General features: G+C 42.5%; 1 protein-coding gene across 1 annotated transcript; it reads left to right on the top strand.

The window, feature by feature from the left end:
• The first annotated feature begins 5,706 nt into the window (after window positions 1–5,706).
• DCT (dopachrome tautomerase) lies at window positions 5,707–22,282 on the top strand. The gene is made up of 8 exons (XM_062514814.1): window positions 5,707–6,007; window positions 13,466–13,765; window positions 15,149–15,249; window positions 16,324–16,490; window positions 18,118–18,297; window positions 18,403–18,538; window positions 19,983–20,184; window positions 22,101–22,282. Exons 1-8 carry the CDS (start codon window positions 5,707–5,709, stop codon window positions 22,280–22,282), a joined length of 1,569 nt encoding a protein of 522 aa, XP_062370798.1.
• The last annotated feature ends 619 nt before the right edge of the window (window positions 22,283–22,901 follow it).

Raw genomic sequence — 22,901 nt, 5'->3', positions numbered from 1 at the left:
TCATTATCTCAGACAGAATAGAATAGACTAAAACCATAGTAAGGCAACACCTGACTTAAAAGTATAAAAATGTGTCTGCAAATAATGTTTCTTTAAGGCTGTGGAAAGATCTGGCAGAGCTGACACAGCGATGTGCTGTACCAGAGCAGTGTATGAATGTGGGACCGTCCTATGCAACTTGTGCAGAGTACATGCTTCAGCTAGCATTTGTCCTTAGGGAGGGGAGAAGCAAAGTGCCAGCAAATTCAGAGTTTTGGAAGTGTGTGTGTGTCTTTAAGTAATGAGGAATTCCCACTGCTCCAGACTTGTGGGAGCAAAGTTCAGTTGGACCCCAAGGCGTGGTGAGGAATCCATGAAGAATCTGGGGGGATCCGTCTGTCTAAATGTAGACCTCTCATGCATACTGTGTACCTACCACTGAAACCAAGGCTCCCTTTGCAATAAATAAATATATTGTGGCTAGGCCTTGTGTGGTGCAGTTCATCCCCTCTTGATGTGAGTACAGAAAACAGGCCAATTGCACCCCAATAAACCCACCTATTTCTCTCAATTAAGAGAGTATCCTACAAAGGAAACCATAAGTGACTTGTAAAGTGCAGATATCAGCAATCAGAGATGTCTAACATCAGGTGAGATAAATTTCATTCTCTGTCACTACGAGGCCTACAGGTAAATCCACAAAAAGGTGACATGTGAAATTGGTGACAGAAGGAAAGCTTGAGTAATCCAGCATCCAGACTGATAGGGTATGAGTACAACAGTCTTCTGGTTGTTGAGGAAAGAAAACTCATGGAAGACCATGAAACTGTCTTTAATTTAGGTTTAATTCCTGGCTGCATTCATCTGGTCTATTTTCCATGAGACCTGAGCAGATTGTTCTTCTCTGAGTTGCTCTTCTAACTGTGTGTGAACATGTTGTAGCATATAAATTGGTTTTCAGGAAAATAATTCCATGCATTAGAAAAGACTGGACAAATAACTTAAATATGAGAAGCCAGGAGATGATGAGACTGCTCATATGAAGAGGGTTTCTGTGCAATGGCAGGATCATGAGATCTTCAGAGCTGCTCTGACATTCCCAGACTTTGGCTTCATTCTCCCGCATACCAGACAGGGAGACAAAGGGTAAGGTGGAGACAGGACAGTAGTTTGTGCTGAGACATCCCAAAGACATAAATTTGCTAGGAAATTCAGGAACCCTAGAACAAACACAGGTGTCTGAAAACATCTGCTGCATGTTTCTTTATAAAATAATCTTTCCTCTTGTTATCTCTGGAGTCATTATGAATTATCATGTAATTTATTTATTCTTCTGTTGATATACTGGTTTCCACACCAGTTTATATGTAGAATGTTTTATTTTGACCAAGATTCTTTCCAAAATTCCAAAGGCTAAATACTTTTCTGGCTTGATACTAATCTGTGCTTGAGTACAGTAGAAGGAGCCTGAGAAACAATAGTGTCATTGAGAAAAATGTGTACTTGCTGCCTACTTACTACTCAGGAATTCTGTATTATTTGTGTGAATTGTGTTTAGTGATTTCTTTGCCTGTACCTTCGAGTATTCTTTTCCTTTATTTCCTCTCTTGCCTCAAAAATATGTAAATGTATTTATCCCAAAAATGTGTTGGCATATGGATTTACTTCTTTGCCAGCCTTTGATGACAGGCTGAGAAGTTTTCTGTAGGGGGTCACCCTATGCATGAATCCAGACTACAAGCTAGATGAAATACTGTTTCCTGTACTTCCAGCATCAATCCTAAATATTGTAATTAAAAATGGAAAACAGTTTCAGGTGTGGTAGCCTGATCGAGTAGCTCAGATGTGTGGTGTGTTGGGTTGACCCTCACTGGATGCCACATACCCTCCAAAGCCACTCTGTCACTGCCCTCCTCAGCTGGACAGGGGAGAGAGAATATAGAGAAAGGCCTGTGGGAGATAAAGGCAGGGGAGATCATTCACCAATTACTATTGTGGACACAACAGATTCAGGGAAATTAGTACAATTTATTACCAGTCAAATCAGATTGGGGCAATGAGAAATAAAATCCTGAAAACAACTTCCCCTCATATCTCCCCCCTTCCTGGGCTTAACTTCACTCCCAATTTCTCTGCCTTCTCCCCAGCAGCAGTGCAGGGTGACAGCGAATGGGAGCTGTGGTTAGACTATCATCTCTCTTCTGTTCCTTCCTCCTCAGGGGGAGGACTCCTCACAGTCTGCCCCTGCTTCTGCCTGGGGTGCCTCCTACAGGAGACAGTCCTCCATGAATTTCTCCAGGGCTTCCCACAGGTGCAGTCATGCAGGAACAGACTGCTCCAGTGTGGGTCCCTGCAGCATCACAGGTCCTGCCAGCAGCCCTGCTACAGCACAGGCTCCTCTCTCCACAGGGCCTGCCAGAAGCCTACTTCCCAAAGGGTCACAGTCTCCTTTGGGCATCCACCTGCCCTGGTCCGGAGTCCTCCCCAGGCTGCTGGTGGGTCTCTGGTCCCTTGTAGACCTCCAAGGGCTGCAGGGGCACAGCTGCCTCACCAGGGGCTGCACCAGGGCTGCAGAGGATCTCTGCTCCTGTACCTGAAGCACCTCCTGCCCCACCTTCTTCTCTGACCTTGCTGTCTGCAGGGCTGTACCTCTCACATATTTTTTCTCCTCTCTCTGCAGTTGCAATTATGCAGTAATTTCTTTTCCCCTTTTAAATTTGTTATCCCAAAAGTGCTGCCACCTTTGCTGATGGGCTCAGCCTTGGCCAGTGGTGGGTCCATCTTGGAGCCAGCTGGCTTTGGCTCTCTTGGACATGGGGGAAATTTCTAGAAGCTTCTCACTGAAGCCACCCCTGTACCTCCCCATCTTCCAAACTGTGGCATGCGAGCCCAGCGCGTGTGGATAAGGTGGTGCAATCACAGTTTGGATCACTGGTGTGGCTCATGTGCTCAGATTTGCTGCCCGAAAAGTCCTTTGATGGCTCAGGGCAGTAGTACCAACACACAGCACTACCCGTTTTTCAAGACATAGTAAAATTCTGTAGTAAATAGAAAGTCATTCCGGATACTAATTTGTAAACTGGTATAGTGCTGATTCTGTGCAGCCCCAACAACAGCTCCTTTATTTAAGTGTGATTGCGTGGGAAAAACAGAGGAACTTCTCAACAGTGACACACTAAGGAATGGACAGTGCCTGCTGTTCTCCCAATGGCTAATTGGAAGACAACTGTCTTTTTGTAGTTTTGTTCAGTGTATTCCTCATGACGTGTCATGCAGCAGCAGACACCCACCATTGCTGGCGACACAGTGACGCCAGGATGTGGGATCTGTGTGTCCTTTTTCTGTTTGTCTGGGTGTTCCCCCTCAGCCAGGGAAGGCACTCCTAAAATGCTAATGCATTACTGAGGACAAGGGACTAGTGCTACCTCTATGCCAGGACTGCATGCTGTAGTGTGCTCCCAGTGTTGCAGAATTATGCAGTTGTGATGGAGGGAAGTAATAATAATAAAAGCTGCATGTGTGCCACTCTTCTGCTCACAGTTTTATTTTCCCTGCACATTAAGTAATTTCCATGTCATCCTCTACCTGCTATTCCTTTTCTCCACATTCCAGCTTCTCTGAAAACAGCAGGTTTCTCCTTCCTCATGTATTACATTAGAAGCCTATTTCCTTGCCTTCCCTTGTCTTGCCTGCCTCAATACCTCACCTTTCTCTGTGCTTACTCTTTCTGTCTTGTATAGGGTTTCAAATAGCTGTAGAAACCTTCCTATTAGTGTCTGAATAAATCCAGCTTTGATTAAAATGGCTGCTTGGACATATATTTTTCATACAGACCCATCAGCTGAGGTGTTTAATTGGTTAGCTCAATCCTGTCTGTATATTTTGATTTAATTTTGGTGATCCTGATAAGTCAGTGTTCACTTTAATTACTTTCAGATATTATGTGGGTAGCTTTGGTACAAGATATTGTCTAACATAGATTTAAAGACAGATCCCTCACACACCAGAGAGATGCATTTGGGTGCTGAGTAGGATGGGGAGGAGTGTTTTTCAGAGGGTTTTTAGGCCAGTGCTTCCATTTATAACTCCTGACCTTCTTCAACATATTTTTTCAGCAGCTATTCACACTTTCTGTCCTTCTCATGTGCTGTGTCAGGAGCAGCAGAGAAAAGCCAGTTCCAGATAAATTGAATTGAATCCAAAGTGAGGTGAGTTGAAACCCATTCCAGAATACATGGTATTGCTAATATTCTTTATGCCTCCATAAATGAGGTAGAATCATATTTCAGTTTGTCTGTCAAAGAGTAAGTTTTTGATATAAAAATCTGAGAACCTGAAAGTGCCGATGACAGTGTCCACAGTGTGGATGAACCCTTCAGCTACATGATGGCAATAATTTGCTGCATAGATCAAAAACTTCTTGAGACAGGATGGCAATGTTGAACATCCATGCAAGTATTGAATAGCACGGACACAACCTTGGCTTTTTTCGTTATACATACTTATAAAAATGGCTAAACAACAGAGCTGGGGAAGGTGGAGGGGGAAGGTAGTGAAAGCTTTCTTTCAGTGAAGCAGGGGGAGTTGCCAAGTTTTATTCAGTATGGTGGACCTGAACTAATAGCTATTGCTTCAGGCTCACAAAATCACTTATCACTACTTTATTTTTGTTTATTAACTTTATTGCTCTAGGAGTTGCATTGAAGGCAAAAACTGCTGCATACTAGGAGCTTTTTAAAGATATTTTAGTCGGTGCTGAACAGAACCACTTAAGTGCATGTCTGCTGTGTGTATCGATCTCTTGGGCTGTCTCCTGCCAGGTGGGTAATAAATGATCAGCTGTGACAGTTCTGAAAGTCTAACAGCCAGACCACCTCTACAACAACCTCTGGTGTAATGATGGGGAAAGGACTACAGAGCAAATAAGGACCACTCACTCTTTAAAAACAATTAAATAATTTATTTTGTATGCAAAAAGGCTATTAAGAAGGAAACCCTTCTCCACTTGCCACTCAGATGTTCTCAGTGCGAGCACTGAAGTTCAGCAGTTGGCAGGTGGAATCTCCATTCCAAATTTATACTACCACATTTATTAATTATTGTTAATGGTGCATCTCTATCCTCTGTGCTTCTAGTTAGTTTTCCACTGATACTGCTTTAATGGAAAGTATTATCTTGCAGTGAATGTACTAAAAGAGAGGTTTTCTCTTCTATTTATCATCTGTTTACAGGGTTTTGATTAAAAGAATAAATGTGTTTCTGCAGCCAGCTCAGCTAAAACAAGACCATCAATTTCTCAAAGCTCAAAAAAGACTTGGAGAAATAAATCTGAGGCATTCACTCTCTTGACAAGCTGCCAGAGCCTGCAGAACTTGCTTTCACACTGGCATCTTTTCTGCCCTTGATGTCATGTGCAAAACACGAGGATTTGTACCGTGCTAATCCCTCTAATGAGGGCTTCTCCCAACCTCTATATAAACCCTGCTCAAAGCTGTGGCTGCTGGGCAGGCACCACAGAGTCAAAGCACCCATCTTTTGAGCTGCATTCAAGGCAATTAGAGGCTGGGATTAAACAAACACCCAACACCAGCATCCTCAGCAGCAGGAGTTGTTACCCTGGTTGGCTGGGGCACGGAGCTGTGGTGAGGCCAGGTTGTCCCACAGTATACATCTCCCTGCTCTTTGCAGTCAGGTCCAGCAGGGAGGCACAGCCTGAACCCAGCTGTAATGGGAGCCTTGAGGTGGCTCTTCTGGGCTGGGCTGGGCTACCTGAGCTGCTGCTGTCCCCCACAGGCACAGGCACAGTTTCCCCGTGTCTGCATGACGGTGGAAGCCCTTCGCCTGAAACGCTGCTGCCCAGCCTTGGGGACAGAGCCAGGCAATATCTGCGGGTCCCTGCAGGGCAGGGGACAGTGTGAGGGGGTGCAGGCAGACACTCAGCCTTGGAGTGGCCCCTACACTCTCCAAAATGTGGATGACCGGGAACGGTGGCCCCACAAGTTCTTCAACCACAGCTGTCGGTGCACAGGTGAGATGGATGCTGTGGGGAGGGGATGGGGATGGATGGGTCTGCTAACCTTGCTCCAAAGGCCAGAGACATTCCTGGTGATATAAGGCATCGAGAAAGCTTTAAATATTACCATTATCCTAAAAAGTTCTTCCATATTCATGACACCATTAGTACTTTTTCAGAGCGGCAGTGTCAAAGAAGTGCTTTCTCTCATGTGAACTTTCGTGTTTCCCTTTTTGCCGGTGGAGTTGTCCCCGTAGCCAGTGGCCCCTTTCTCTACAGAGTTTTTGACCTTTCAGTGCTGCTTTCAAACTTCTGTCACTGCTACTCGAGTGCACTGAACCTGGATCAGTGTGAATTGTTTGAAGATTTATTCCTCATGGACTAGCACTTTGCAACTTGACGTAGCTCAGTGCACTGAAAGTCTCCCAAGTGTCAGGCCAGGGTGTTTCCCATGTTTGTTAACTAAATTTAAATCTTACAATGATCCAAAATGTATCTGTAAAGCCACCAAGAGGCCATCCCATCCTTTTCTTCCTCATCTCCAGCTATGACTTCTCACTGTGACTTTACATGGGTTCCTGAGTTTGTGTGCTGGAGGTGAAATGGATCTGGGAGGAGATGTGCTTGAAGGCTAGCTGGGCCAAAAGGATAAGGCTCTAATGAGACCACTTCCCTAATGCTGGCAGGAGGCATGAGCAAGAAGATGAGCTCAGGGCAGAATTAGGTGACAGGACCCTTAGCCACAGCCCTTGCTGAAGGGGGGTAAAAGAGCAAGAGCTGCTCAGCCCTCAGCCCAGACTTCTGTGCAGGGCTGGCAGGAGATGGCACCACTAGTAGGGCAAAAGGCACATCCCAGGCACTGAAGTCTATTTCTAGGCACATTTCAAATGAAACCTGGGACTTCTTGTTGAAAACATCAAGTTGTTTGAATTTTCTAATATGAGAAGAATAAACTGCTTTGCTTCAGCATGGTTCTTAGAATGTGTTGAACTGTTTTGTCTAAAATGTATACTTTGGCTCACACTACCAAGAAATCCCAGATCAATCTGGGAAGGCAGCACTGCACAGAATTTCAACCAAAGAGGTTAAGTTTTCCAGTGCAGTTATGAAGTGGAAACAGAGAGGCAGTGGCAGATGACTTAAATGGATACATGGTGGTACCCAAACCCCTCAAAATAATAATAGACTTTATAGTATACATAATTTTTTATCTCTTCCTTTGACTGGATTTCAAATGCTTGTGTGAAAGGACTTTTCCAGATTGTTTAGGAAAAAAAAAAAAAAGAAATTGGATGCACACTTGTTTTTCTTAGAGTTTCTTATATACCTCCAAAACTTAAGCCAGGTAACACATACAGACACAGATCCTGGGTCAGAAGAACTCTGGAGCACATGGGCATGCACCAATATTTACACAGTTAAAGTAATTAGAGCATCAAAATCTGGGAGTAAATGGAAGAGCAGTGGAGACAGACATGCTCTGCATAGGCGGACATTAATTTACTTGTCCAAGTAGATATAAGCACTGGTATTTGATATTTACAGGACTAGATCCCAAGTTATGTGAGCAGAATGTAGTGTCCTTTCCTTCGGCTTTACTTCTGAGCTGGCTGCTCCACTTGTCTCTTTAAATCCCTTGGATTCCTCTTTCTCCTTGCAGTTTTTTAATCTAAAGACACCAATGATAAAACAGTACACAAAATGTATCCTTAAGCATGATTTTCAGAAAGTTTTCCTGGGCTATACTCTGCTTGATGCTGTATGCAAAACCATTCCTGGAAGAATGCTAAGAAGTTCACAGCTGTGTGGGATTTGAATTAGATCTGAAGTTTTTACAATGCTGGTGATCATGGCTCCGTGTCTATTAGGGTTTTTTTGTGACATTTTTTTCCACTTGGTTTAATCCAATGGTTGGTTGTCTCCACAGCATCTGTAAGTGGTGTGATGTGGTACTTATTAGGCATCTCGAGCGATGCTACCTGTGTAACATAATGATAGGTAACATACAGTAACAGAAATTAAATATACTCATTCAAAGGGACATGGAACAGTGCACATCTCTGCTATTAAGATGTCTTATTTTCCAAGTGAGTGCTGTGTGCAAACTTCGTGTTTGGAATGGTTCCTGGATTGTGCAAATTCCAACCCCACCAAGGGACTTTCTAGCACTTTAACAATACAAACAGTTGTATCTTGGCACAGTTTAATTTTTATTTCAGAAATGGTGTGAATGATAAGCTATGGGAACTCCAACAACCGTGTAGCTGATTATTTGGTTAGACAGTGCCAACTGAACATGACACACAGCTGATGGCTATATGATAGGAAACTGGAGGAACTGTGAGAAACAAGGCTGAGATTTTCCAAAGGTGGGATTCTAGAGTTTTCACAATAAATTTAGCCTTTTGCTAAAAACTCAGTATCTAAGGAGAAGAGAAACTCTGATTTCTTTTTTTTTCATTTGTTGAAGTTGTTCACTGAGGAAAAATACTGTAAAATCATATCTATCCAGGTCTGGGTCCTGAATATTCATGGAGCACCACCCCCCCCCTCCAAAAAAACCCCCAAAACCAACCAAATCCCAAAAACAAACCAAAAAGAAAAAAAGAAAACCCCAAATGCAAATATGGATGAACAGGACAAATAGAACAAGATTAGAACAAAAGAAAGATCCAGCTTGGCTTCCCACTTTTCGTGCCAAGGTCAATAAACAATTGCAGGTTTGTAGTCAAGATTCTGCACATTTCACTCAATGTGTTTGTTGCAGCAAAAATATAATCCCTATTAAGAAATATGGGATTATGGCATGACTGTAGTTGGAAGGTAGCAAAGAGTTTTTAATTCTTGACTAATTTCAGTTCTGAATCCATTGCATGTATTGTACAATTCGTTTAGGTGCCGCTCATTTTCAATTTATTTAAATTCTTGAACTGAAACTACCTGATTCTGCCAGTGTGCAGCATTTGTGAAGGGGAATGTGCTAATTTGTTTTTCAAGAAGGTGAACATGTTGAATTAGACCAAGTGATGGATACATGAATCCAGCCTTTGAATATTGAGACTTGTAGCTGTTTACACAACAAAGCAGTATTTCAGTGAGATAGATAAATTTAGTTTAGAAGAAAACTATTTTAGAAGACTTGTGAACTAAATGCTATTTTGAGTTCTAAACGATAACGTTGTGCTGCTGGGATACAGATCTGATATAACATTTTAAAAATTCAGTACAGACGACTATTGTGAAAAACCACTGCAGTCAGTCACGTGGTTGCTAGTACAGATTGTGACAGTGATTAAACAGTGACGTAGTTTGAGTTCACTGAGGAGTTAAACATAATTATAATTCTTTTTTTCTGCTTCCACTTTCTAAGGTTTATGTTTGGGCATATGCTGAACATTATTTTTTAATAAAATTTGTTTTGAGAGAAAAGAATCCATTGAATCCTTTCTAATTCCTGTGCAATATATTCAAGCTGGGGACAGATGATTTAACACCTATTCTTTAGCTGTAATAAAATTGTCAGTTAAGCCATGTAGCTAATATGGTGGCTGCCCCATGAGGTAAAAATTGGACTACTGAAGTGGTTATAAAATACACCTAATTTACTTGTTATAGGGTAATGTGTCTGCGGGGAAATACTAAATTATAGCCATACCTTGATGACCCTATGAAATCCAGTGTAGATGCAGATCTTCCACATCCTACAGCCTGTGAGCGGTATTAGCTACACCAGTGATGTGTATGAGCACATATCGAGTGTCAGGTCATGAGAAGTGTATTTTTTTCAGTGCCATGCCAATGGATTGATCCAGTGGGAGAAGTAGCATGGCCATAGTGCCTACAGAAACAGCCTGATTTACCCAACTTGACTGAGAAAGAGCACCTTAAGTGTTGCTGAGATTGGGTACAGAAGAAAACAACTCCCAAGGCATGTGATCCCATCTCCAGACAAAAGGGTTAATGGAGAATACACAGATGATTTTTTGACTGGCGGCAGTGAGATGGACATTCCTGGAAACAGTGGAACAAGCCGGGAGCATGCAACAGTAATATGATCTCCTTCCTGTGCACCAGAATGACCTCCCACACTATATTATCTGGAAACCACAAGAGTTGATAATAATCTCTGTTGTCCCTGGCAGAGCCTCAGAAAGGTTGTACACTGAGTTCCTTTGTGTTATTCGCTGAAGGTGAAAAAATGCTAAGGAATGAATCCTTGCATATTGCTAGGATTCCTGTGTGAAAAGTATCTTGAAAGTGTCTCGCTGCCTTACTGAAAATATCTACTGTGCACTATACCCTGCTCTCATGAGATTATTTTTCCTTCTCTCATAGAGCTGTACCATTGAGGTCCACCATCACTAGCATAGCAGACAGGGAAGTTAAATTGTAAATGACCAGCATTTCATAATGCTGTCATGTGGGAAGTGCACATGGCAGTAAATGAACTTTCTGGAAACAGTAATGTATAATTTCCAGATCAGTGTCCTGGTAGAGTGCTTTAGAAACAAATGCTGAAAGAGTGGTTTGGGCAGGTCATAAAAAAGCTGTGTCTGATTACTGCAGTAATTTCTCTTTAAATTATGGGAAATCCCACAGACCTCTGTCATTTTCTTGCCGTTTCAGCTGCAGCATAATGGCAGTCCTGTGACACATGGAGTTTGTTGAAAGAAAATGACAAAAAACAAGTTTTGATATCATGAAGTGTTGTTTTTTGTGTTTCTGACAATGCCAGATAGACCAGAGGATGTGACAAAAATGTTCAACACAACCAGCAGAAATATTGCAGTGTGAAATACTGCTTTGCCTGGAAACTCTCTCCTATTTTCAAGTCTCCACTGTAGTCCTCCTCACTTGGTGAAAGCTCACGCCCTGTTCAAAAGTGACTGGGGAAGTGATGGAAAGAATGAAGCCCTTGGATTCCTTCATAGATAAGGTGGTTAAGGGAGAAAATCCTGCAGAGCACCAGTTGGATATAATCAGCCCAAGGGAAACAGGTGACCAGTCATTGGTCCACCTGGCTCCACATAAATACAGCTGGACAAAAGCTTTCTTCCCATGAAGAAAACTCATCATTTCAGGCTTTTGCAAATTTTTTCTCAGAGCCTGAGGAGGTGCACAGAGTATTCCTAAAATACAAATATTGTCTGATAAAATTATTTCAACCATCAAGACCCACAAATTCAAAAGGCCCTTCCTGAGAGAGGAGCCATTAGAGCCTCAACAAGTGACCAAGAGTGTCTTGTTCTGGTACCAACCCAGACAGCACAGACCTGGTCCTGCACTGACTTTGGTTCTGTTAGTGCTGTATTTCAATGTGATGCTTATCCAGCACTGTGAATTGAGGGGTCTCTTAAAAGACTGGAGGAAAGACTGCCAGTCTCAAAAAAGGTTGTTGACAGAACTTTTAATGATTAATTCCCGCTTTTCCCTCCTTCTCTTAAGGGTTGGATTGTACCTGAGTGCGAGGAGTCAACAGATGCCTTCCAGAAGTTCATGGTCCATGACTGAAACTTGAGCAGTATACATGGCCTAATTAGGCAATGTTGCAAGATATTCTTGATATTTGTCATTGGGTCAGTTCAGGCTAGAGTATATGATGGGCCCTAATAGCTAGGCTGAGTCATGAAGAATGAACAAGACACAGATGGTGGAGTACACTGAACTGATAACAGTAATTGTGCTGTTCTGATGGGACCCTGAGGATACCGTGATCAAATAGACCTTCCATGTTTCTTTCCCCCCATATCCACACAATATGCTTTGTTTCATATAACTATAACCTACTTGCTTTTTCTGGTGTATGTATTCATCCCCTTTAGCCAGTGCAAACCCCTGGCTTTGGGTGCCTTCCCTCACAGCTGGAACATGGCAGCTGAACCCAGCTACTCCTACTTGCATCATGACAAAATGTAAGCCATATATCTGAAAACTGTCCTCATGGAATGCTATCAGGGTGTGCATGATCCAAAACCTCATTGGAGTCTTCATGCCTGTGGTCCCTAAACTTAGCACTGATCCTCAACTTCATGACAACATGCAAACTTAGAGATCTCAGGGGCTCTGAAGCAACTGTGACCAACCTACAGTTGGTCCAAACTCTGCAGTAAGAGTCCTCATATCTTCTGGGCAGGTGTCACTGGGGTCTGCCACAGATATTTACCATTCAGCAGCCCTTACCCTAAAAGCTAGACATAAGCTTCAGAGCCTTGTTGGTAACAGCCCTTGTAACCTTGGGGGTCCTTTGAATTTGGTAATAAGCCCTGTAGCCCCTGACAATCCGAAAACTTGCATTAATGCTAATTGTTGTTCTGGTCATAGGCTCTACAGCCTAGGGACATCTGCCCATCTGGGAACATTTCATAAGACATTTCCTCATCCCCACGTTAGTCCTGGGTCTAGCAGCACCAATGTGTGTGGTGAGCAGTGAGATTTTGTGGCATTTTGGAAAACAGTTGTCATGGTTGCTGTGGAATGAGTGTGTGAGGGCGTTGGAGGGGAGGTTGAGGATGGGTTAAGGAGTCAGTACAGATTTTTGATAGCAGCGTGGAGATCCCAGAGGAGCCCTGGTTGCCATTCTGCTCCCCCCTGTCCCTGGGAGTATTGCCCCGGGTCCTACACTGCTGCAGCCTGCCAGCACACAAGCAGGGGGCAGGTGTGTACTTCGGGAATGGCTGGTTGTTCCCTGGCTCCCTCAGAAACGGGGGAGCAGGATCCAGTAGGGCCTTTCTGCTGCTGCCAGATGTCTGCCACAGCGTGCAAGAGACTACACTCAAATCAAGCTCTGCTTTCCTGGGCTCTTCCATCTCATCAGAGAGTCTGAGCTAATATCCTAGAGCAGACCTCATTACTTGCCTTAGGAGTAATGCCAACAGGGAACAACAGTACTGCAGTGTTTCTTAGGCTGTTATTGCAGCACTATTTAATAATGCTTAGAGTGTGACCAGCAGCAACCCTGGTGCTTGTTCTGGCTTGTGTTGGGCCCCAGATACACTGTTAAGAGGCACTAGTTTCACATAAATTTTGTCCTTAAGAGAGCTGTTTTGTTTAGAGCTTTGTTTTCTGTGCTTAAGGATCCATGTGAACTGGACCTATTTTGAGGTTTTATTCTGGAAGTAGAGGAGTACTTGAGAGCCAGTCGAGCAAAGCTCTTCATCACTGGCTTAAACTCAATTCCTCAGCTCTCTGTTCAGTGAGAGTCCTCATGTGCCTGAGGACTTTGCAGAGCTCTGAGCACCTCAGGGCATCAAGCCCATTACCCAGTACTTCCCCAACTGGCTGAGTGTGATTCTTGGCCTTGTTGTGGCTCTGGGAATCGAGCCAGCCATCCTCCTGGTTAGTAAATTGGCAAAGCTTCCAGTCTGCTCAGCTGCTGTCCTTTCCAGGAACTGGCATCTCTGCGGAGAAAGAACATTTCCCTGTTAGTTTTCCCTGATTAATGATGTTGTGACTGATTGTTCCCCCTTGATCCAGGAAACTTTGGTGGCTACAACTGTGGTGAATGTAAGTTTGGCTGGACCGGCCCCGAATGCAACAGGAAGAAGCCAGCAGTTGTCAGGAAGGACATCCACTCCCTGACAGCAGATGAGAGAGAGCAGTTCTTTGATGCTCTAGACCGTGCCAAGACAACCGTTCACCCGGACTATGTCATTGCAACTCAGCACTGGAGAAGTCTGCTTGGTCCAAGCGGAGAGGAACCGCAGATTGCCAACTGCAGTATTTATAACTACTTTGTCTGGCTTCATTACTACTCAGTCAGAGACACACTCTTGGGTTAGTGCTATTCTTTTCCATTGGGTTCTACAGGTAAGGAAAAGGGTGAAAGTACAAAGGTCCCAGTAGTAGGCACAGAGCTGTGGAGTGAAACTGTTGGTGAAGAGCTGGTGGCCATCAGTACTCAAGGGAGATGTCCTTTGGACCTGCTATGGTCTGGTCCCCAAACCCCATGGCATCTAGAGCACACCAGTTGGACTCCTGGTGCTTCTTCAGTCTGAGAGGGAGCAATGCACAGTCTTCACTTGAGTGAACTGAAGTATGGTCAGGCAGTGACTGACTTCAAAATGATTTTCCCAGTCCATAGGACAAGGTAGATGCAGTGGTGTTGGAAAAGGGGCTCTGAAGTGGTGAAGCCACAGACCATGCAGAGGTATTTGGGGCCAGAATGCTACTGCTTTCTGTGGCTTTCAGCAAGTCACCAAGGATGGGATTTGCCTGACTAACCATAGTCACCTCTTAAAACCAACCTAGCTTAGAAGTTTGGATATCTAATCCCATGCTTTCTCCCAAATTCAGATTCCCTGGCCTCATTGCTTTTCTAGACAGAAGTACCTGTACCAGACCCCTTTCACACAGCTTACTTCTTGTAGGAGGTGCACCAACCAGTATGGCTTTTCTACCTGGCAGTCCCATGTGCAAGTTGAACAGCCCATGTCTGTCTCCTGGCTGGAGGGCAACTGCTACTCTGCAGTGGATATCATTCAGTTTGCCCCTCTGCCACAATTCCATTTTACAGAGTGGAGGGAAGCAGCCTCTGGCCTAGCAAGAGCAAAGATTCTTCAGGGGGCAGGACAGTCATGTGGAAATGGAAAGGGGAAGCTTCTAGTGATGCTGCAATAGTAAATAAATGCATATATGTGTTGAAGTTTTCTACAGTGATAAACAAATCCATATGTGGTTTGAAGCCATTCACCCCTCACCTAGCAAAAGTACAATACAAGAAATAACAAGCACAATTTGAAGAAAGTTGGCAAAGGATTATGGATTACTATTGGCATGGAAAATGCTGAGGTTCTCTTGATAGATGCATGGTGTAAGTCTTACAGCTGAGCAAGAGAATGAGATAATGCACATCTTAGCAAGGAGATAGGGTTTTAGAAAGTAAGACAGCTTTTTAAAAGCAAAATCCACTAAAGTGAGAAGAAATATTCGCAATATCCAACTTTTTAGGGAATGTGAAGTTTTGTTAAGCATTGGAGCAAATATCCACAGATATCACTTGTCCCAAGCAAGTGATGTAGCTTCTGATGTGTGCATTCTATTCAAAGATGCAGAGCTGAAGGTTCTTGTTTAACTCCATTCCAGACAATTAAAGGACATGCTGTGTTTCTCTCCAGTCTCATTTGATGCCTAAATACTTTTTTTATCTTCCCTTTGTAGGTCCTGGCCGCCCCTTCAAAGGTATTGATTTCTCCCACCAAGGACCTGCCTTTGTTACTTGGCACAGGTACCATTTGCTGTGGCTGGAGAGGGAACTGCAGGTTAGTTGAACAGCCTTTCCTTTTCCTTGCACAGCTTCTCCCTTTTGCTCTGTCACTTTGTTGAGCCAGCCAAGGGTAAGCTACCTCCTAGGGCAGTTTCTCACCCGAGCTCCCAGGAGTATTTGCTCTTTGATAATTTTTTTTTGTTTTGTTTTAAGTGAAATTAATGCTTTCTGAGTGCTGAGGACTGAATGGTTAATCACCATAAACAGTGATGTGAAGGTTATCATGGAGATTTTTTCCCTTCATCTCCACAACAGAGGACAGAAGATGTGAAATAACAGTATTTATTAATAAAATTGAAGCAATGCCTTCATGTAAAATTTGGTAACAAATATTGTTGACTGATGTTGAAGATACTGTTCCTATGAAACCATCTCTAAATATTACTGCCTTTAAATATGACATTATTGTACATTTAATACATATTATATTTAGCAATATGTCTTTTAAACAAATATATGTTAACATGCCTGAGAGTCAGCTGCAGAAGCATAGTCTAATTTCCATTTGCATGACTTGTATATTGGCAATGTTGCTGTATTTCAGCCTTACAGATCTCTAATGAAAATGGTTGCTTGTCAAAATAGCTGCAGGATCTTGCTTGTGTGAAATTGTATCTGGCAAGCAAGCACAATCAAATGCACTGTACCCCCCTATTAACACAAGTTCTGATTCCTCCCCAGGGCCAGTTTTCTGGAACGAAAACCAACCACAGGCACAATTTTACCCATTACCCACTTACATCACTCAAAGCCTCTTACTTGCTTAAGGCTCATTTCATCTCTGCTCCTGGTCTCCTGCCTGGTCTCTGAGATGGCAGACAGCCTAACATGGCCAAAAGAAGTACAGTCCCACAGCAGGGAAACTAGTGACAATGTCTTTGCTTAGACTGATTTAATGCCACGATCTTTTAGAAGGAGTTGGTGTGGCACTGTGAAATGCAGGTAGTTAAAATGCAGAATGAAAAGCTGAATATTCAGTGAAATAACCAGTCAAACAGCTTGAAGGAGCCCCTTTCTTTCTCTTTCCTTTGGAGCTGATTCCCAGCTAAAGCACTTCTGTCCAATGCAGCACCTGATGGGCAACGAGTCCTTTGCACTGCCGTACTGGAACTTCGCTACGGGCAGGAATGAGTGTGACATCTGTACGGACCAGCTCTTTGGAGCACCACGGCCTGATGACCCAGGCTTGATCAACCTGAGCTCCAGGTTCTCCCGGTGGCAAGTAGTTTGCAACAGGTAGGGGAGTGTCCAGGGCAAGCTCACATACGGACAAAACCTTGCTGTCATTCAGCATTGACAGCATGGGCTGCTCTCTCAGTGTGAGTGGCAGGAAAGAAGCCAAGACATCTTCATTAAAACTGGAAATTGCCATCAGTTTATGTGTAGATGGTTCTGTGTAAACTTTCTCGTATTGTGGAAGTGTATTTTTTTAAAGATGATTCTTCTAGGACAGGATTTTAGTTGATTTAGCCAATTTATGGCTGCCAAAAGTCTGATGAGTTTTCCTACTGGCAAACATCTTTCTAAAAAGAAATGCCTGTGTGTTGGTTCTCTGGAACATACACCCAACTGACCTCAGGAGCAGAAAAAAAATTGTTTTGGCACATAGGAAGCTAGAGATAGGCTGGAAAGTCTTCTGCCTTGTTTTGGATGAGACTTTAACCCTGATATATTTAATGCAGTTTGGGGTTTGGCTTTGAAATATCTGAAATTTCTCATGAAAAATAGCACAGAGCCAGCCAGGAGCTTGCTGCCAGCTCCATGTGAGAATGTTGACTTGTGTGAGAGCAGGGCTTTCACAGGGCATTCAGATAAGGGATCAGGGTGCTGTGACATAAAATGCTGTTGGTTGCAAATACCCACACATCATTCTTCTCTCAACTCAGGGGCAGTGTGCAGCTAGTCAGACAGAGTTACTGAAAGCTCGGGGTTTTTCAAAAGAGTCTCTTTTTCTGGATACCTAAAGAGATACCTGAAATTCCAGCTTTAGGCACCAGCTGGCTTTAAGTCTTTCCCCTACTTTTCCCTCAAAGATAAATACGGCTTTGTTTTTTTTTTCTTGAAAATTGAAATGACTGAACTTTGGCCTTACCAAGGTTAAACTGAGAAGAGCTTTTGTTTACTTCAAAAGTTTCTGAAAATGCTGTTACATTTCACACTAAATAGAAAAGAGTTTTTTTGTTTCACAAGTGTTACACTACTTTTCTCCTTCTCCTTCCCTCTTTATCTCCCTTATATAAAGGATTTTCTCCCCATTAGTTACTGGGTAAACCCTGCAATAGCAGATTGTTCTTGAAGGCCCTGAAAAAATAGGATGCAATGCATTGCTCTTGCTTTTCTTCTAAAGGGGATGAGGCATGGCAAGTGAAAACCTGTTTTTTCCTAATTTCTTGCATTTTCTCAGCTCACATTTCCCTTCATTTTCCCCTTTTCTGTTGAGTTAAAAAATAGTCCTTACCTAGGAGTGAATGTTTGTCAATTCAAAATTGAAAACTCTGCTTTACATTGCCTGACAAAAACTTCTTCCAAAGCCCTTGGGAGTGGAGAAGCCACAATGGGAGTTGTGCTTGCCTTTTCTAAATCATCCTCTCTCTGTGGACAATGATCCAGGTAACTCTTGGTCTAAATGACTGGTGGTCCACAGAGGATGCAGGGCCACAGAAAGCCATGTAATAGTGACAGTCCTGCAATAAATTCATCTCCCAGGCTGTGGGAGGTGAACTGAGCTGCCCCAGCAGATGTCCGTCCCAAACCTCTGCTCTCTCACACGAATAGCCAAGACCTCTTTACACCGCATGAGAAAAAGCCAACAAACAAGTGCCCAGCTTCTTCTGACTTGTGCTTCTCTCTGTCCCATGCTCAGTTTGGATGACTACAACCGCCTGGTCACGTTGTGCAATGGGACTGGTGAGGGGCCGCTGCGGCGGAGGCCACCCCAGGGCTCCAGTGAGCAGCTGCCAACCATGGAAGATGTCAGGAGGTGCCTTTCCCTGCAGGAGTTCGACAGACCCCCCTTTTTCCGCAATTCCAGTTTCAGTTTCAGGTTTGTCATTCGGCTCCTCTTGAGCTGGCTGGGTCACTGGTTTTCTTTATGAGCACATTTGTCATGAAAATGTGGTTACTCGATGGTACTTTTAACTGTCCACAGGAATGCGCTGGAGGGTTTTGATAAACCAGATGGAGCCCTTGACTCGCCGATGCTGAGCCTTCATAATTTGGTTCACTCTTTCCTGAATGGAACCAGTGCTCTCCCTCACGCAGCTGCCAATGATCCCATCTTTGTGGTATGTCTTTTACCCCCAGCATGACTGACAGTGGCTGAAGCTCGAAGGCACTTTTCTCACATGGGACTTACAGAACAAGTAAAGTGAATTCCCTAAAAAATAGTTCTATAAATAGAGAAGCAGGAGTCCTCTATTTTTCTTGAACACTGCCACACCTGCATAAATATTGAATAAAAAGGAAAAAGATCTCAGGGTAATTTATAAAATACAAAATAAGATTTGAGGGAGAAGAGCTGCTATTCCAAGTCATGCCACCTTGAATCATTTCATTAACTGGTATCTAAATCTAATGGCGTAAGGTGAAATTGGGGATAGTTATTTTAAAGCAGTAGATCCAGTTGTTTGTTTCTTGTTTCAAAATTTACAAGCTGAAAGGAATCCATCTAATGCCAGGGTGTTTCTTGGGAAATAGAAAGAATGTGATTTCACTGGTGCATTGGAATAGCGCTGCACTGCCATGAGCAGCACAAACAGCTTTGTGCAAATAAAAAGCCAGTAGTTGACTCTGCTTGTACATCTGCCTCCCCTAGTAAATTCATGCAAATTTATTCTCCTCTCTGGTAGATTAAACCACAGTGTTTACATTACATATATAAATTCTTTATATATTATATCTGTATATTTTGTAGATACATTTCTTTCTTACCTTTATTTTAAGTTTTCAACCTCTTTTTTTTTGAGAAATTAGTCCAAATAAATACTTATGTAGTGGTTCTTCAGATTGCTTCCTTAATAATTCTTTAATTCCTGCATTAGTTTTTTTCTTACACAGTGAAATTAATTTCTAATTTTCATTGAATTTTAATTAACTTTCAATGAATTAATGAAATTCATTGTAATTATGTACAAAAGATTATTTTTTATAGGATATTTTCCAAGTTGTTTCCAGGGCTGTAATTAAAAAGCATGAGTACGTTAGAAATTAGTTTCAGACATTTGTAATAGTTGTCTGAAACAACTTTCCTGCATGAGTTAATTTTAGATCTATAAACTCACCTGATCAAAGTCATGGGCACCTGGAGCTGTGGAGCTGGTGGCACATGCTCTAAAATGAGCACAATGGGGTCAATATTTCTGCAACTTTCCACACTTGTTCAGAGATGAGAAGGGTTAAAATAATTTTGAAAGCCACATTCACCTGAATGAACTCAGTGGCTCCGCATCTGCCATGATTCACCTGCCCTTTTGGTGTCAGCCGATGTTAAACTGTCTGGAGGAAGGTCTTAATGTGAACAAGCAGCAACAAGGGTGTATAAAGCAAAATTTCCCATGCAGGACAGTCAGCGTCTCATGAGCTTTCCTGATTTCCCATTCTGTATATCCCATCTAAATTAGATTACCTGCTTCTCTCTCTTTCCAAAGCTCCAGCCACCCCGTGTGCTTGTTGAGTGTTTTAAAGGTGGTTGAGTTCTGAAAGAACTTAATAAATCACCTGTATTTGCAGGTTCTTCACTCCTTTACTGATGCCATCTTTGATGAGTGGATGAAGCGTTTCAAACCCCCTGACAACGCTTGGCCTGAGGAGCTGGCCCCCATCGGGCACAACCGGCTCTATAACATGGTCCCTTTCTTCCCTCCGGTCACCAACGATGAGCTCTTCCAAACTGCAGAGCAGCTGGGCTACACCTATGCCATCGACCTGCCAGGTATGTCCCAGGATGCTGCTCCTGGCCAATTGATGAGACAGCTCACATTGGTCATGGCACAGGCAGATATAAAATAAGGAACCCTTCACAAAATGCACGGGTCTATTCACCTGCCCACTTCCCAACATTAATATTTGGGTGCCTGGAGAGATGCGCCTGGGTGTTTTTTGTTGTAAATCCCCAGTTTTAAAGATTTTCCATATTCCTAGCTGGGCTGTTCCTTAGTGTTTGTCTGTTCATTTGAAATTGCCTTTGACACAAATCAGACAAAGACAAAATAGCAAGAGAGCAAAACATTTACTCAGAAAATACAAATTCTGCAACAAGATATTAAAACATTAGTAAAAGGCAGAAGAGTAAGATCTGCATGAAAACCATGCTTCAGCTTCTTTTCCAAAGATTAAATCTGAGTAGCTTCCTCCTCCATTTAAGTATTACTTTGAGAGGCATAAGGTACTTATCTAACCCCTGGGGGCAAGAATTTCTTCTAAATGCTTGCCATATATCTCTCTTTTTGATCTGTGAAGACTGTTTAACGGTCTACAGACTGCAAAAGATTGAAACCCTTGTCCTCAGGCTGCATTAATGCAGGGGAGCCCTGATTCGTGGAGGCATGCTAGCTGCTCCTGCAGTGCTTTTCTCAGGGGCATCCCCAGAATTTTCCCCCAAAACCGAAACTTCCCTTCTTACGGAGTTTAAGTTTTCCTCCCTTTGGATTACTGTCCCCGCCTCCTGCTTTGCAAATATGGATGCCCCTTTGGCATGAGACACCCAGAGAGGAACATGGCTAGCTTGTGACTCTGTTGCTTCTGACTCACACCTAAATAAATTGTTAGCTCTCCATAAAGGAGTGTATCTACCCCTGTCTGCATGGCCTGTGTTCAGACAATACAGCCTTTACATCCAAACTCTTTCAGCTAAAAGAATAACTTGCTAATTGTACTTCAGGCAGTCATATTAGAAATAAACATATATTAATACATTGCTGGTTCTTACTTGAGAGGTGGCAAGGCAGTAAACAATTCATTTTTACTAATGAACTTTACTAATTTTACTAATGGACTTTACTAATTTTGCACTCAACCTTTTTGAATACTGCAGATTGGGGCACAAGACTTATAGTTGCTTTTATAGTCAGTGTGACATCTCCCTTAGCCATCTGTCTCCTCTGACCTGTACATCTAGATAACTTTTAAATATGTGCAGTCCTCTTGAGAGTATTTTTTTTTGTGACTGTTTCATCAGATGTGATTATTGCCCTCTCAGTATATGTAGCATTCTTCAGAAAAGGAGAGCAGGCAATTTTTGCTTCTGAAAGCACAGATGCAAACAGAAAAATTCAGTCAAGTGGAGCAATGTTATTATAGGAATAAGCAATATTATCTTTGAGGACAGTGGTTCTTCAGAAGTGGTTCAAAATCAGCAGATGCGATCTTGAGCTGGTCAGCAGAACCACACTAAGAAGGGTTTTCAGTTAAAAGTTTGACAATAGGCTGCTTTGTGATCTTTAGAAAAATTTGAGGGTTTTCTCTTGACCAAAATAGCTTGGAAGCAGCTTTCTTGAAATGTCACTATAGAAAGAATTGCTTATAATTGCTTATTCATATTTTTGGCCAAATTAGTTAAAAGAATTATCTGTTTCTCTTGTCACTGTTAATATTTTCTATTCCTAACACTTTAATTTGTATGAATTGTTGAAGTTTAAATTCATCTGTAGACTTCTCTGGCAGAAAGCATCTCCAGCTCTGGTATGTGTCTCAGTTACATGGGGTGTTATGAATTTTGCTTGTGGCCAGTAGGTCACTAAGCTGAACAAGTAATCGTAATTATCAGCATGTAGGAAATATTATGCCTTCTGTGTAATTTGCAAAATTGAATTATGGGCTGTCCTCACTTCAGTTATTTTGTATTTCCAGGCTCCCTTGAAGAAACCCAAGCATGGTCTGTCATGGTTGGATCTACAATTGGAGGAGCACTTATAGCTCTGGCTGTGCTTGTTCTGCTGCTTGTACTTTTCCAGCACCGAAGGCACAGAAGAGGTTTTGAACCACTGATGAATGTGAGCTTCAGCCCCAAAAAGTACATGGGAGAGGCCTAGTGCCCTCACTTCCCTTCTTTGCTTGCTCTTGTAGGAAGTGACCTCGATTGCCTTACTGGTATTTTAGCTGAGACTTTATCACACACTCCTTTGGCCGCTGACTAAATTGTTCTCATTCATGTTTTTCCCATTATCTTGTGAATTGTAATGTGTGAAGTCTCTGGGTACATATGAGCAAGGCCCAAGTCAGGCTAAATTTTTCTCATTACTAAATGTTATCTGGAGTGTGTGACACCTGTAAATCATCCTCTATAGATTTAGTTCAAGGCAGCTGAGAATCCAAATAGGAGAAAACCAACTTGGATAACCAAGGTAAATTTTCACCTCAATGTGTTCTTGATTTCATCTAGCAGCATTAAGATGTGCTGAAAGTTATTAATTCTATGTGTATATTTGAATAATATTTTATTTTACAGTTATCAATAAATATTCTGAATAGCATAGTCTTGTTTTAAAGTTCAAAATATTTCATGCTGTTTGACAAAATACTATAGGAACTCCCTGGTTACAGTTTATTTCAGAAACATGATCAATTCTGTATGTTATTTCCAATAAAGTTGATGATAGCAATAGGTAAACTCCAAAACTCCAGCTCCTAAAAATTAAGATCAGGAGTTCC

The sequence above is a fragment of the Cinclus cinclus genome, chromosome 2 (genome assembly GCF_963662255.1).
Source record: "Cinclus cinclus chromosome 2, bCinCin1.1, whole genome shotgun sequence".
NCBI classification, from domain to species: domain Eukaryota; kingdom Metazoa; phylum Chordata; class Aves; order Passeriformes; family Cinclidae; genus Cinclus; species Cinclus cinclus.
This window is presented reverse-complemented; position numbering and strand designations above follow the sequence as displayed.